The sequence below is a fragment of the Antrostomus carolinensis genome, unplaced genomic scaffold, assembly GCF_000700745.2.
Source record: "Antrostomus carolinensis isolate BGI_N321 unplaced genomic scaffold, ASM70074v2 scaffold26262, whole genome shotgun sequence".
NCBI lineage: Eukaryota > Metazoa > Chordata > Aves > Caprimulgiformes > Caprimulgidae > Antrostomus > Antrostomus carolinensis.
In genome coordinates, this window is record NW_010298295.1 from 1 (window position 1) to 12,235 (window position 12,235).

The 12,235-nt window shown below is 43.5% G+C and overlaps 1 protein-coding gene across 1 annotated transcript; it reads left to right on the forward strand.

Moving 5' to 3' along the window:
- The first annotated feature begins 1,271 nt into the window (after positions 1-1,271).
- LOC104520662 (nuclear factor related to kappa-B-binding protein-like) lies at positions 1,272-4,609 on the forward strand. The gene is made up of 4 exons (XM_010162412.1): positions 1,272-1,803; positions 2,528-2,634; positions 3,417-3,552; positions 4,314-4,609. The coding sequence occupies exons 1-4, from the start codon at positions 1,441-1,443 to the stop codon at positions 4,437-4,439; spliced, it is 732 nt and encodes a 243-aa protein (XP_010160714.1). The 5' UTR covers positions 1,272-1,440; the 3' UTR covers positions 4,440-4,609.
- Positions 4,610-12,235: the final 7,626 nt, after the last annotated feature.

Here is a 12,235-nt window from a genome sequence, read left to right on the forward strand (position 1 = left end):
CCAATCCCTGACGTTCTGTGATTCTGTGATTGTGCATAAATAATACTGTTCAGTGCTCCTTTTTTCCTCCCTATTGCCTATTTATGCAGCACCATTGTGCATTGCAGTAAAAAGTCCATTGAACCTGCAAGCTCTAAGGCATGAGACAAAAAGACTAATTACTAGTCTGTTAATATTGCATTAATCTGCTCATAGGCTGCCTCTGCATCTTTCTGTAGGCTGTGATGACTCTGCCAGTAAAAACTCAAACCAGCCCAGTGCAAGTGCAAAGACCAGGAAGCTCTGTGACAGGACAGACAGGCATCACTGTGACAGGACTGTCTGCAGCACCCAGCCCTGCTGTAAAGCCAGTAACCAGCTCTCCAGGCAGTTCTGCTTCAAGTACCTCCTCTACCACTGTCATCCAGAACGTAGCTGGTCAGAATATCATCAAGCAGGTGAGAGAGAGAGGGAGAGACAAGGAATTGGGTTCCATGATCCAGTTGTTTCCTGTGTGTGGTGACAAACACAATATGCAGATGTGAAAAGAGAGTGAAAACTGTGGTGAACCATAATGCTGTGTGAGTTATTGGCCGTACAGATTTAGGCAGCTGCTGGTTTGGTGTATTTGAGCCCCATTTTCACATACAGGTAAAAGATTTGTCAGTCCAACGTTAACTATCTTCAGGTGTTGATCTCGTTTTCATTCATCTTGCTTATAAAAGCAGCTCCACAGTATTTCATATTTTATATGGTTTTGGGAATACCACCTGATGTGCAACTAAGTCTGTTTTCAGTAGTGTGATGAGTTGGGTGTAAATAATACTGTTCAGTGCTCCTTTTTTCCTCCCTGTTGCCTCTTTATGTGGCAGCATTAAATTGTGTGTTACAGTAAAAAGTCCATTGAACTCACGAGCTGTAAGACAAAAAGAATAATTACCAGGCTGCTTCAGTTCTGGTGGGAGCAAACATCCTGTTGGGAAGTTTGGCTTTGATTGTGTCCTGGTTTGATACAGCCATTTCTCTGGTCTCTTCCAGGTGGCTATTACAGGGCAACTTGGCATGAAGACCCAACCTGGAAGTGGCATCCCGCTCACAGCGACTAATTTTCGGATCCAAGGGAAGGATGTGTTGCGCCTGCCCCCGTCCTCTATCACCACAGATGCCAAGGGACAGACTGTGCTGCGTATCACCCCGGATATGATGGCCACTCTGGCCAAATCTCAAGTCACTACTGTCAAACTGACTCAGGATCTCTTCACAGCAGCTGCGGGAAGCAGTGCTAGTGGGAAAGGCATCTCTGCAACTTTGCACGTGACATCCAATCCTGTCCAGACTGCTGATTCTCCAGCCAAGACTAGCACGGCCACATCTGCTTCTTCCAGCCCAGCTGGAAGCACAGTGGTTAAAGTGACTCCTGACTTAAAAACTGCTGAGCCAACAAGCTCTGCTTTCCGACTGATGCCTGCTCTGGGCATGACTGTAGCAGATCAGAAGAGCAAAACCATAACTACAGTGGCATCCACTGAGGCCAAACCTGCTGCTACTATAAGAATCGTGCAGGGACTGGGGGTGATGCCACCCAAAGCTGGACAGACTATTACAGTAGCTACTCATGCTAAACAAGTGCCCTCTTCCTCAGCGGTGAGTGTGCCCGGCACAGTCCATACCTCAGCAGTTTCCTTACCAACTGTGAGTGCCACGGTGTCAAAAGCAGTTGCTGTGGCCTCAGGAGCTGCTGGGACTCCCATAACTATAGGCACAGGAGCCACTGCTGTCCGGCAGGTCCCTGTCAGCACCACTGTGGTATCTACATCCCAGGCAGTAAGTAATGCCAACCTTTTTCTGGAGGGTGGGTGAGAAAGGGGAATGCTGAAATACACTGATGTCTGAAAATGTCTCTTTACATCCACAAAGGCTCCAATTAATTACTGTTACTGTAGGATGTGGGTCTGCAGCTAATTTCATGTAGCTAAAATTGTAGCTAAATGCTGAAATAACCAGAAAACAGTCAGATATGTCTTCCCTTACCTCCTGTTGCGAGTGAATGAAATAAACTTTGCTAATCTACAGTCCTACCTTGTGCATCTCAGCATCTTGCCCCACACCCCTGAAATAATTTCTCTTGGAATGGTGTCATTTATGCTTTTTATGTATTAACTTTTTACCAACTTCCCCGTTTATTGCAATTTTAATGCCCGAAGCTGAAAGCACCATAAACTGTACTGTGAAAGCTGAATAGGCTAATTAACATTACCATAGCTTTCTAAGGATAAAAATCATGGATGGATGCAATGATCCGTCCCAGAGAAATCCTGTGGTGCAAAGATGATGTGGGTTTTCAGGGCTCAGGCAGCTGTGAAGTGAATGAGATGGAGTGAATTTTAATGAGCCTGAAATGGAGCACAGATTTCATCAGCAAAGCTGCTGTTGGTTTCTACTCCCGAGACTCCTAAAAACCAAGCTGAGTGGTAATTAATTGCCTGTTGTCAAGCAGTTTCTCTGCTGAACTCCCCGCGGTTCTTCATGTGTTCTCCAACTTCTTTAGGGTAAACTACCAGCACGAATAACAGTGCCTCTGTCAGTGATCAGCCAGCCAGTGAAAGGCAAGAGTGTGGTGACTGCTCCCATCATCAAGGGCAACCTCGGGGCCAAGTGAGTACTTCACATTTGGTAGTTTTGCTTTAGAAAGAGGCTGAGGAAGGTCTGTGTTCAGTAGGTTCCTGAGGACCTAGCAAACCATGGGGTGGAGTAGACTTGCAGTCCGTTAATAGGTCCATTAACTGCAAGGAACTGAATTAATATGGTGTCTGGCAATGAAAATATAATCTTTGTTTAGGTGCCCTGAGGTGTAGCTTCTACCAAATACCCTGAATTAAAAAACATTCTTTGCCTTGAAAGCAGCTATTAGATGAGCTGTGTGTGTTTGAGCAAGAATTCATCTGGTGACATACCTAAAAACGGGTAATTTGAGGCCATCTCTCCATTAAAGGCACTAAGGAACTGTTAACTGCCTCAGTGCCAATTCCTCTGGCATTCAGATATTGAAGTCTTTTTATTTCTTCTTCCATGAATTCTGTTAGTGTCTCCCTTAGTTAATATTTCAGGGAAGAACACTCTGTGCTTGGTTATTTTCTGCATTCCTTGAGAAGTGTTCAGGTCTGATTAGACTTAACCCACTGATGTGCAGAGTCCAGAATTAAAGGGTTTAATTCGTGTGAGAAAAGTAATTCTTTATCATAGTGATAAATACTGACATAGATTTGTCACTTGTGTATTTGCCAGTTTGGTGAGGAAAAAAAAAACCCACTACTTGAAATCATTAGTAAATTAGATAAGTGACTTTAATGTCCTAGCAGCTGAAGAATGATTTGTGAGTGTGAAAGACAGAGCCTGCTGTGCTGTTTACTAACCTTGCCACAATTCTTTTTCCTTAGCATCAGTGGATTAGGTAGAAATATCATCCTGACTACGATGCCAGCAGGGACAAAACTGATCGCTGGGAACAAGCCAGTGAGTTTTTTGACTGCACAACAATTACAGCAGCTGCAGCAGCAAGGCCAGGCCACGCAGGTAACGGCACCTAGAATTGTGTTGTTAGTTGTTTTTTGTTGACTTAACATCTCCCTGAGGACTTTACACTTGATGCATGAGGTTCCATACACAGCTTGGCGGTAGTGTCACTATTCAGGACGTGCAGTGCATCATCTACTTCACCTTCCCTCCTTCCAGATACAGTTTTAAAATGTTTTTGAAGCACTGGTAGTATAATGAATGTAAAGCCAAAAATCCTATGAGGAAATATTCCCAACTGCTTGAAGGATTGTTTCTCTACACTTGGCTTTTTTTTTGTAGTGCTTTGTACTTTGGTTTCTGTGGGTCACCATGTCTTGAAGAAATCACGTCACTTCTTTGCATATCCATCTTTCTGTTTGGAAACTTAGTGCTCTGTAATTCCAAAGGGTTAATCTGCATTGAGAGCTGCTAGTAGCAAGTCTGTAGAAGCAAAGTGTCCAATGGATCCAAATCCTTCTTCTGAAAAGTTGTAAAAGCAGCTGATGTGTAGGTTTTTATTCAAACTACTTTTTAGGTCTTCTCTCTCATCTTGAGATTTCTTCCCGCCATCCCACGTGAACAGTGGAGGTAATGATCTTCTTGTGACAGGTTCTGTTCTTGATGTGTTTCGGTGCTTGGTCTTGTTCATGTAACTGAATTTTTGTTGGCAGCAGAAGCAGATAATTTACCAGCACTTCAGAGTGTGATGCAAGTGCAATGTTGTCACCAGGTTGCTCTTGACATGAGCTGAGCTTTTTTTTCTTTCCCTTTCAAAACAGGTGCGAATTCAAACAGTACCAGCCTCCCACCTCCAACAGGGAACAGTGTCTGGCTCCACTAAAGCAGTTTCCACTGTGGTTGTGGCAACAGCTCCATCTCCAAAGCAGACCCAAGATCAGCTATGAACACTGGTTTGAAAATGGACCATTTTCCAAGAACTTCCCTGAGTCCGTGGCCATCCTCCATCCAGCCACCCAAGACTACCTATCCACATTCATGGCTAGGGATTGGACTGGATTCTGTCAGGTTGCTTGTCTGGAGTCAGCATTGTGATGTCTAGGTAGAAAATCCACAGCAAAAGATGCTGTACCTACAAAACAAAACTGTTTCAGCCCGGATACGTAAAGCCAAGTTCTGTGGCATTGATAATTTCAGAAATGTCTTCCTTTTCTTTGTTCTCTTCCCATCCCAAAGGCTTTTTGCAAATATCATTTCAGTGTGTTTTGGGTTGTAGACAAAGCAGTTGATCTTGGGTCTTCCTTAACCAGGGAAAACTTGCTTGGAAAGGGATAGTGCAGCCTTTTTTCAAAGTCATGAAGAAGATGCCTCCTTTTGCTGGAGTCTAACTGTCCCTGCTTTGATATAGGTGACTGAGGATGGTGACTTGGACACCTGAGTTTGTAACACAGCCTGGAAGTAGATCCCTAACACATTCAGCCTACTATTTATAGACTTTTTAAATACCTTTCCTGTGTGTCTCTGAGCTCAAACTTCTTTTGAACAGATACCACTTCCATGTCAAAGGCAGGATCAGAGTCAAGGTAGTTTTTGCTGTTCAAAAAGCTAGTAACCATGGGGAAGAGTGACACGTGGAGGAGATACAGAAAGTCATTGTGTGAAGGAGTCTGTCAGCAAATGGGAGTGTGCTGGAAAGGAAAAAACAAAGTGTTCACCAGAAGGATCCTCCTTAAGCTTTCCTCGACAAATAAACCTTTTTATCAGTCAAAAAAGACTGTAGCTTGTTTGAAAAATTTGGAATATGTTTTCAAATAGACCCAAACTGTAGTCTCTTGGACTCAGAAGAAATATTTTAACCCATGATCCAGGCCTTTAGTTTTGTTTTTACCTTTGCAATTTTATCTCTTTATGTAAATTTGTTTGAATTTTGCACATACCAGAGATGAATTCGTGGCTGTGATGAATTCAAGGCTGACCTTGAAGCTTTCTCAAATGAGATCAGAAGACATGTTGGATCAGGAGAAGAATAAAAGGGCAGAAAGCCCTGAAATCTCTTCGCCATCTCTTTTTGGTTTTGTACAGCTCGTTGTTTTGTGTTCAGTGGTTGTCTGGTTTGCCAAGGGCTAATAGATTGTCCATCTTCTTGGTAAGATGGTTCTTTTTAACCTGGTTTCTCTTGTAGTCTTTGTTTTTTTTTAAATATGTGTGTTTGCTTCAAGTTAAAATCACTTTGAAGACCCAAGTCCTACAGTTCAGTGCTCTCCAGTGTTAGCGGGACTGCGTGGCTGGAGCTGTATGTTGTTCAGAACCACCACACCTGAGCAGAGCAGGGGGTTTTGCTGAGCTCCAGGTTGGCTCTGTCGATCTTTCTGTCCAATAACCAACCTGCTTCAGGGGTGGGTTGGAGGAAATAGGGTGTTTTAGTAAAAAGGAAGTGGCTAGCTGCAGATATTAAATGAGCAGGGCACATCAGTACATCATTTAAAGCAAACCTTGAATTATGGTTTATATTCCTTGAGAACAGAATTTGCAGTGATCAGGGTTTTCTGAGCACTTGCTCTACTCTTTTTGGTACCTTTTCTTGAATATTTAACTATCAACTAAGGAGACAGCAGAAAGGCTTTGGTTTGGGAGGGAGGTGAGGACATTCTCAAGTCCTTTTAGTTGTGAAGTTAAAATGAGAAATGAAAGAGATGACAAGCAACTTCCTGCTATTGCCTGTGTGAAAGAGCCTCTAAATTCAAAACATAATCAAGATAATCCTGCTATGTTAGTTCTGCTCATAATTAATAAAGTTCTTCAGCATCAAGACCTACAATCAAGTGCTAAAAGGTGTTTGTAGTGTGAAGCCCTTTACATTTCTGTGAATCCTCTTGCTGGTAACTGCAGGGACACAGGAGGCTTTGGCAGGATTAAGAACAAGAAACCTGCATCCCAACCCATGAGTTTAGTGTGTCTCTCATTGTTGCTGCTGAGTCTTGCTGTTCAGGTCATCAACATCTTCTTTCTTCCATATCTTATCTTTGCTAAACTAGTTGCTAATGTGTGAGCAACCTTTGCATTCCTGGCTGCTTCACTGAAGCCTCTTCTGTTTGCTTTTGAGATCTTTTTGGGGGAAAGAGCATCAGTCACTACCTGGGCTTCTTGTTTCAATGGAGGACCACATGCTGGATTAAATAGTCCATGTTTACTCCCAACTTTCAAGAACAAAGTACAGTCTGTTCCATGGTTCAGCTGCCACCTGTCTGACGAGTTGCTTCCACTCTGGTTGAAAAATTAACCTTTAAGCTACTACAAGTAAAAAACCCTTCTTTTTAATAAGTAACTTCTACTCAGTGGGCTGAAGGGCAGGGAGGGGCTGGAGTTATTTTGGTTTTTGGGGGAGTTTTTTTTTTTGGTGTGTGCTGGGACTGGATATATTAAATATTAAGCTAGACTGTGTTCCAAGTGGTGTTTGTTCCTTTGTCCTCTTGCTGCAGTGACTCAAATCTGTTCCGGATGAGTACTGCCCTGCGAGCTGCACAGGGGAGCACACACGCAGAGGAAGGCCACCTAGAGAAAGCATTATAGAATCACAGAATGGTTTGGGTTGGAAGGGACCTTAAAGATCATCCAGTTCCACCCCCCCTGCCATCAGCAGGGACACCTTCCACTAGACCAGGTTGTTCAAAGCCTCATCCAACCTGGCAAAGAACACTTCCAGAGAGGGGGCATCTACAACTTCCTTGGGCAACCTGTTCCAGTGTCTGACCACCCTCACAGTGAAGAACTTCTTCCTCATATCTCATCTCAACCTCCCCTCTTTCAGCTTCAACCCATTTCCCCTTGTTTTGTCATTAACTGCCCTTATGAAAAGTCCTTCCCCAGCTTTCTTGTAGCCCCTTCAGGTACTGGGAGGCCGCTGTAAGATCTCCCTGGAGCCTTCTCTTCTCCAGGCTGAACAGCCCCAACTCTCTCAGCCTGGTTATAATGGCAATTATATTGCCATTACCCATTTCCCATCTGTTTGTCCTGCCTGAAACTGAAGGGCCTTTCAATCTGATGCATCTTGGCCATTACCTTTTTTAATTAAAAAATGGAAGTACAGCATTTTTTTCATCACAGCGAGATGCTCACTAGAGTTATCCAAAAAGCCTTGATTATTTCTTAAAAAACTGTGGATTAGATGTTTATTTCCAGCAAGAGAATATCGTGTAGTCATTGTTTACAAGGACTGAGCGTGCTGTGCAAGCTGCCAAAGGCATTTAAAGCCTTTCTAACCTTTATTGTAACAACTGCTCTGTTTTATTTAAATCATGAGGGAAATTTCTATTTATATACCTCAGCAGCATGCCCTCATAACCCAATGAACTCACCTTGGGGTTACTTCAAGCGTTCCTTTTCAAAAGCAAACAGTTAATTGGACATCAACCTGCATATTTTTACCAGTTGCTTTTCCTTTTCCAAATGCTTTCAAGTCACTGGCAGAGTTTTTAGGTAAATACAAAAACCTTGGTACTTGGGTTTTTTTTTTTTACCTGGCAAACCTGAAGCGCTGAAATTAGAACAAAGTGGAAATAAATTCAGCTCTTGTGCCCAACTGAGGTGAGTTTGGTACGTGGTGTCTGAGCTCAGGACCCTTCTGGTTGGGTGCTATATAGCACTATAGGATGGATCATTCAATAGCAGCCTAATATATCGTTCACTCATTTGATACAGGCTTCAGGGTAGCCTCATTATAGCTAAAGAAGATTTTTCAACACCAGCTTATCATCATTTAATGGGAATTTTGTGAAATGTGGGATCATTTTTGCATGGATACCATTTCTCCCGCCTTGCCTCTCTCTGTCCAACCCTGCTACTTACCAGTAAGTGATGGGATATCTGAGGATAATGAGGAAAATTAACATATAGTTTGCAAAAGGCCAATTATGGCATCCAGAAATGATAAACTGGATTCACCTTTCTTAACTTGTGCATTGAAATTCTTGCTAGATAAATCCGAATTGCTCACCCTAGGCTGTGTTTTCAGCCACGGGTATCTCTGATGGGTAATTAATCTGACCTCCCTCTGGTTCTTCTTGTGGGATGAATCACTTCTCTGGATATAACAATTTTATATATTTTTTTTCTGTGGACTATAAAAAGAATTCTGGACGAGTAACTGCAATTTGGACTTTTAATGATTTAATTTGGGGATGATGCATCTTCTGTAAAGTGGATTAATCTGTTTGAGCATGGGTAAATCTTGTATTATGGCATCCTGCGTTGTGGCCTGAAACCTGCTAAATCAGAGGTAAATATTTTAAGAACCAATTTGATTCTAGAAGTAATCACCAAACTGATTTGATAAGCCTTGCATTCACATCTAACATTATTTTTTTTCTCACTATCCTCCAGTTTACAAGACCTGGAGCAAAATAATTCAGCTGCCAGACCTGAGATCCTTGAAACAGAAACGTCCTGGTCTTTCAGCATTCCAGGATCAGGTGATTTCACAACAACACTTAAAAGAAAGAGCAGAAGATGCCAACTAAATACAGGAGGGGGCATCAATAAGTGGATGTGCTGACCCAGAGCAAGGCTGTCATGGCTTGGAAAATAGAAGAGCAAACCTGCCAAAGGTCACACTGTTTTTAACAAGGACCTGGAAGCGAGGACCTGCTGGCGTTGTTTGGAACTCGGTAAGTGAGTTTAATGTCTTGATGTGTCATTCTGAATTAATTTTTGGCAACAGGGGAAAATTTTTTCTGTTTGTGCTCGGGGAAACGATGGCTGCTTGATATTTACGAGGTGTACTTACTAAAATATCCTTCTGTACATAGAAAAATATGCTTTATTACTCAAAAAAAAGTATTTGCACTGAGGATTTTTAAACTGTTGAAGCAAGTGGCTTCTAAGTCAGCCTGTGGTGAGAATTGTTACCGTGTTCTCAGTTATACAGTGAAATTATGGGTATGGGCTGACAGTCAGAAGCCCTTGAGTCACTGCGACTTCATGAATTACTGATCTCCCTTTGCACTGCTTTGCTCATGGAAGGAAGTAAATTCTGTTTCACCACTGAGGTGGCCTGAGTAGCTTAAATTATAAGCAATGACTTAGTAAGCCATTGTATTGAGGTTTGCTTTTAACAGTGGTCCTGTACTGAAAGTGCATTTCCAACTTTGGTTTTTTAGATAGCTGTGACCAAGAGAGAAGAGCCCTCAGTCAGAGGGGTGAGTCCTTTGTTATTAGAAAGCTGAGTTTGTGTCTGGTTGATAGGATTTATTCTATTTTCATTTATTTTTCAACTTGTGGAGGTGAGTCCAAGTGATGTGAGCGTGCTGGAAGGTTACTTACTGTCCCTGTTAAGAGTTGGCAAACCCAGGAGGTCCTTCCAGTAGGAAGAAAGCTTTCATTGATTATATCCACACACCTGGATTTTAATAATTTTGGCAAGAAGGATCAGAGTTTGCATTAGGGATGGATTTAATCCCTGCTTATGGTTTTTTCCTGCTTTTTTAATGATATAAGTCAGGCATCTCATAGAGCAATAACTAATTGGCTGAGAACCACTGTTCCCAGCTCACTGGTTCTTCAAGAGAAGTGCTCTCTTCTCTCAGTAGCTGAGGTGGGTTGCAAGGTGAGACCGGTTTCCCTGATATCTGGTAGAAGGAATCTGGGGGTTCTCTTTCAGCCTGTGGACAGCCTTTTCCCCACAAGTACTTGTGAGCCAGCAACAAATGTCTGAGCTCCAGAGAACTGGTAGAAAAGCCATGAGAAAGTAAGTCAGAGCTTAACCAATTTTTCATGCAGTGAGAGAGATGTAGGTTGGATGTTATGAAACCTCACAGAAAGTGAGGACACCTTAATGCTAGATCACTAGATGATCTTGAGAGGAAGGGAGTTTCCAAACAAGTATTATACGTAGTGATCCTACTTTTGAGGTGGAGAATGGATTAGAGCAGGTCTGCAAGACTGATTTAGCCAGCAGGGTGTTTCATCTAACCTGCCACCTCATCCCACAGAGGACTAGCATCACCTAGGAGAGCATGTGTTGCTTCTCACCTCTGACAGACTGAACTCTCTGGGTGAGTTCACAGCCAGTTTTCCTGCTTTAGAGTGAACATGTAAACAGCATGTGCAGTCTCACCATACCCCACTAGAGAGGTAGGTGGAAGAATATCAGGCAATTAGTTGTCTGAAAAGCTGTAGGAGCTGGACCATAAACCAGCAAAAAAACCCCATGCCACATCCCTTCGACCTCTGTGACGACAGAGGGAGGGAAATAGGAGGAATAAGAGAAGTCAAAGCTGTGTGGTTTTCGTTTCGGTTGTGAACAGCTGAGGTAACGCCAAGGCAACGTCTGGATTTCTCTTTTCTGTGGAAAATCAGGTGGCAAGGCAGGTGAGCACGGATCAACTCTCCTTGTTTGTAATAAACCAAAGAGAAGTAGGTAATTCCAACACATTGTCTGCCAAGTCATGGCCTCAGCTTACGCATTTGCAGCTTGTTAGGGCAGACAGGACCTTAACTGACTTTGAATCTTGGGCGTGCCGGCCCCTGGAGTGTGTGCAGCCAGGTTTCAAAATACACAGTGCCAGAAACCAGGCAGTCAAGCCTGTCCACTGACAGTTCAGCTGGCAAACACTGCTGTTGCTGATTCAGGGCTCACAGAAGGAACTCTGCTTTCATGAGCCTCGCAAGAGCTCAGGAAAGAGACCCAGCAAATAGTATGTGTATCATCCCAGGAGCAAGCTGACATCCTGGGGTGTATTTCCTAGTGCTTTGGATTCTTTTTTGGAGTCCATTGGCACCATTAGCAACTGAGGCACAAGAAACAATCCCCCTTGATTTTGAAAGCCTCTCTCAGAGCTATCTGGGAAGGGTTGGAGGGCCGAGGGTGGCCTTTCTCATTGCAAGTTTGTGGCAGGCACACTGTCACAGCCTTTGCTCGCTGCTTGTACCCATGCCTTCCACAGGACAGAGCCAGTCAGCTAGGTCCCTTTGTCCTGGCCAGCTTTCATCATCTCAAGAGGGCAAAGCTACTTGTGATCTCTGCCAAAGTCACGTTTTGGAAGCAGGACTCTCACTCCAGAACTCTTGAGAGAAGCATGTGAGATCAAAGGGTAAATTCCCATCCAAATGAAACAGTAATCCTTGAACAGCTTTCTGAAAAGCAGCACGACCGCTCGGCTCCTGTGGCCAGTTGAGGGCAACTCACTGCACTTTTACAGGTCCCATTCTCCAAAGTCAGTAATTATTTTTCTTGCATTACAGATGGAGAGGCTGAATCATACCAAGACAACTTGCCTCAAGCCCGAAAGCAGGAAGAGCTATCCCTGTGCAGATCTCCAGTCAAGCGGTACCCAGCAGTTCACCTTTGCTCTCTCCAGGGGCTCCTGGTTCAGCTGGAAACCTCAGGGCTTCTGGATGACGTTTTCCTCTCCTCCCACTGAATCAGCCTTTTATTTACTCTTTGGAATGCAAAGTAACAGGACACCCTGTGAGTTTTATCTCTCTCCCAATCTTTTGTTAAAGTTGTCTGACCGGCTTGAATGTTTTAGCTGCAGAGATGGGGTGGTTTCGGGGGTTGTCTGGCAGGAATCTGGGTGGGAGGGCCCTGTGAAATTTGAATTGAGGGTGTCACGCTGTGAACAGAATCGTTGAGACACACTGCAGGGAGGAAAACTCTTTGAATCCAGCTGGTGTGGCATTGTGGATGGATGGTGCTCTTTTTTGGAGTTAGAATTATTGGGAACTGCCTCCACCCGAAGCTTTCCCC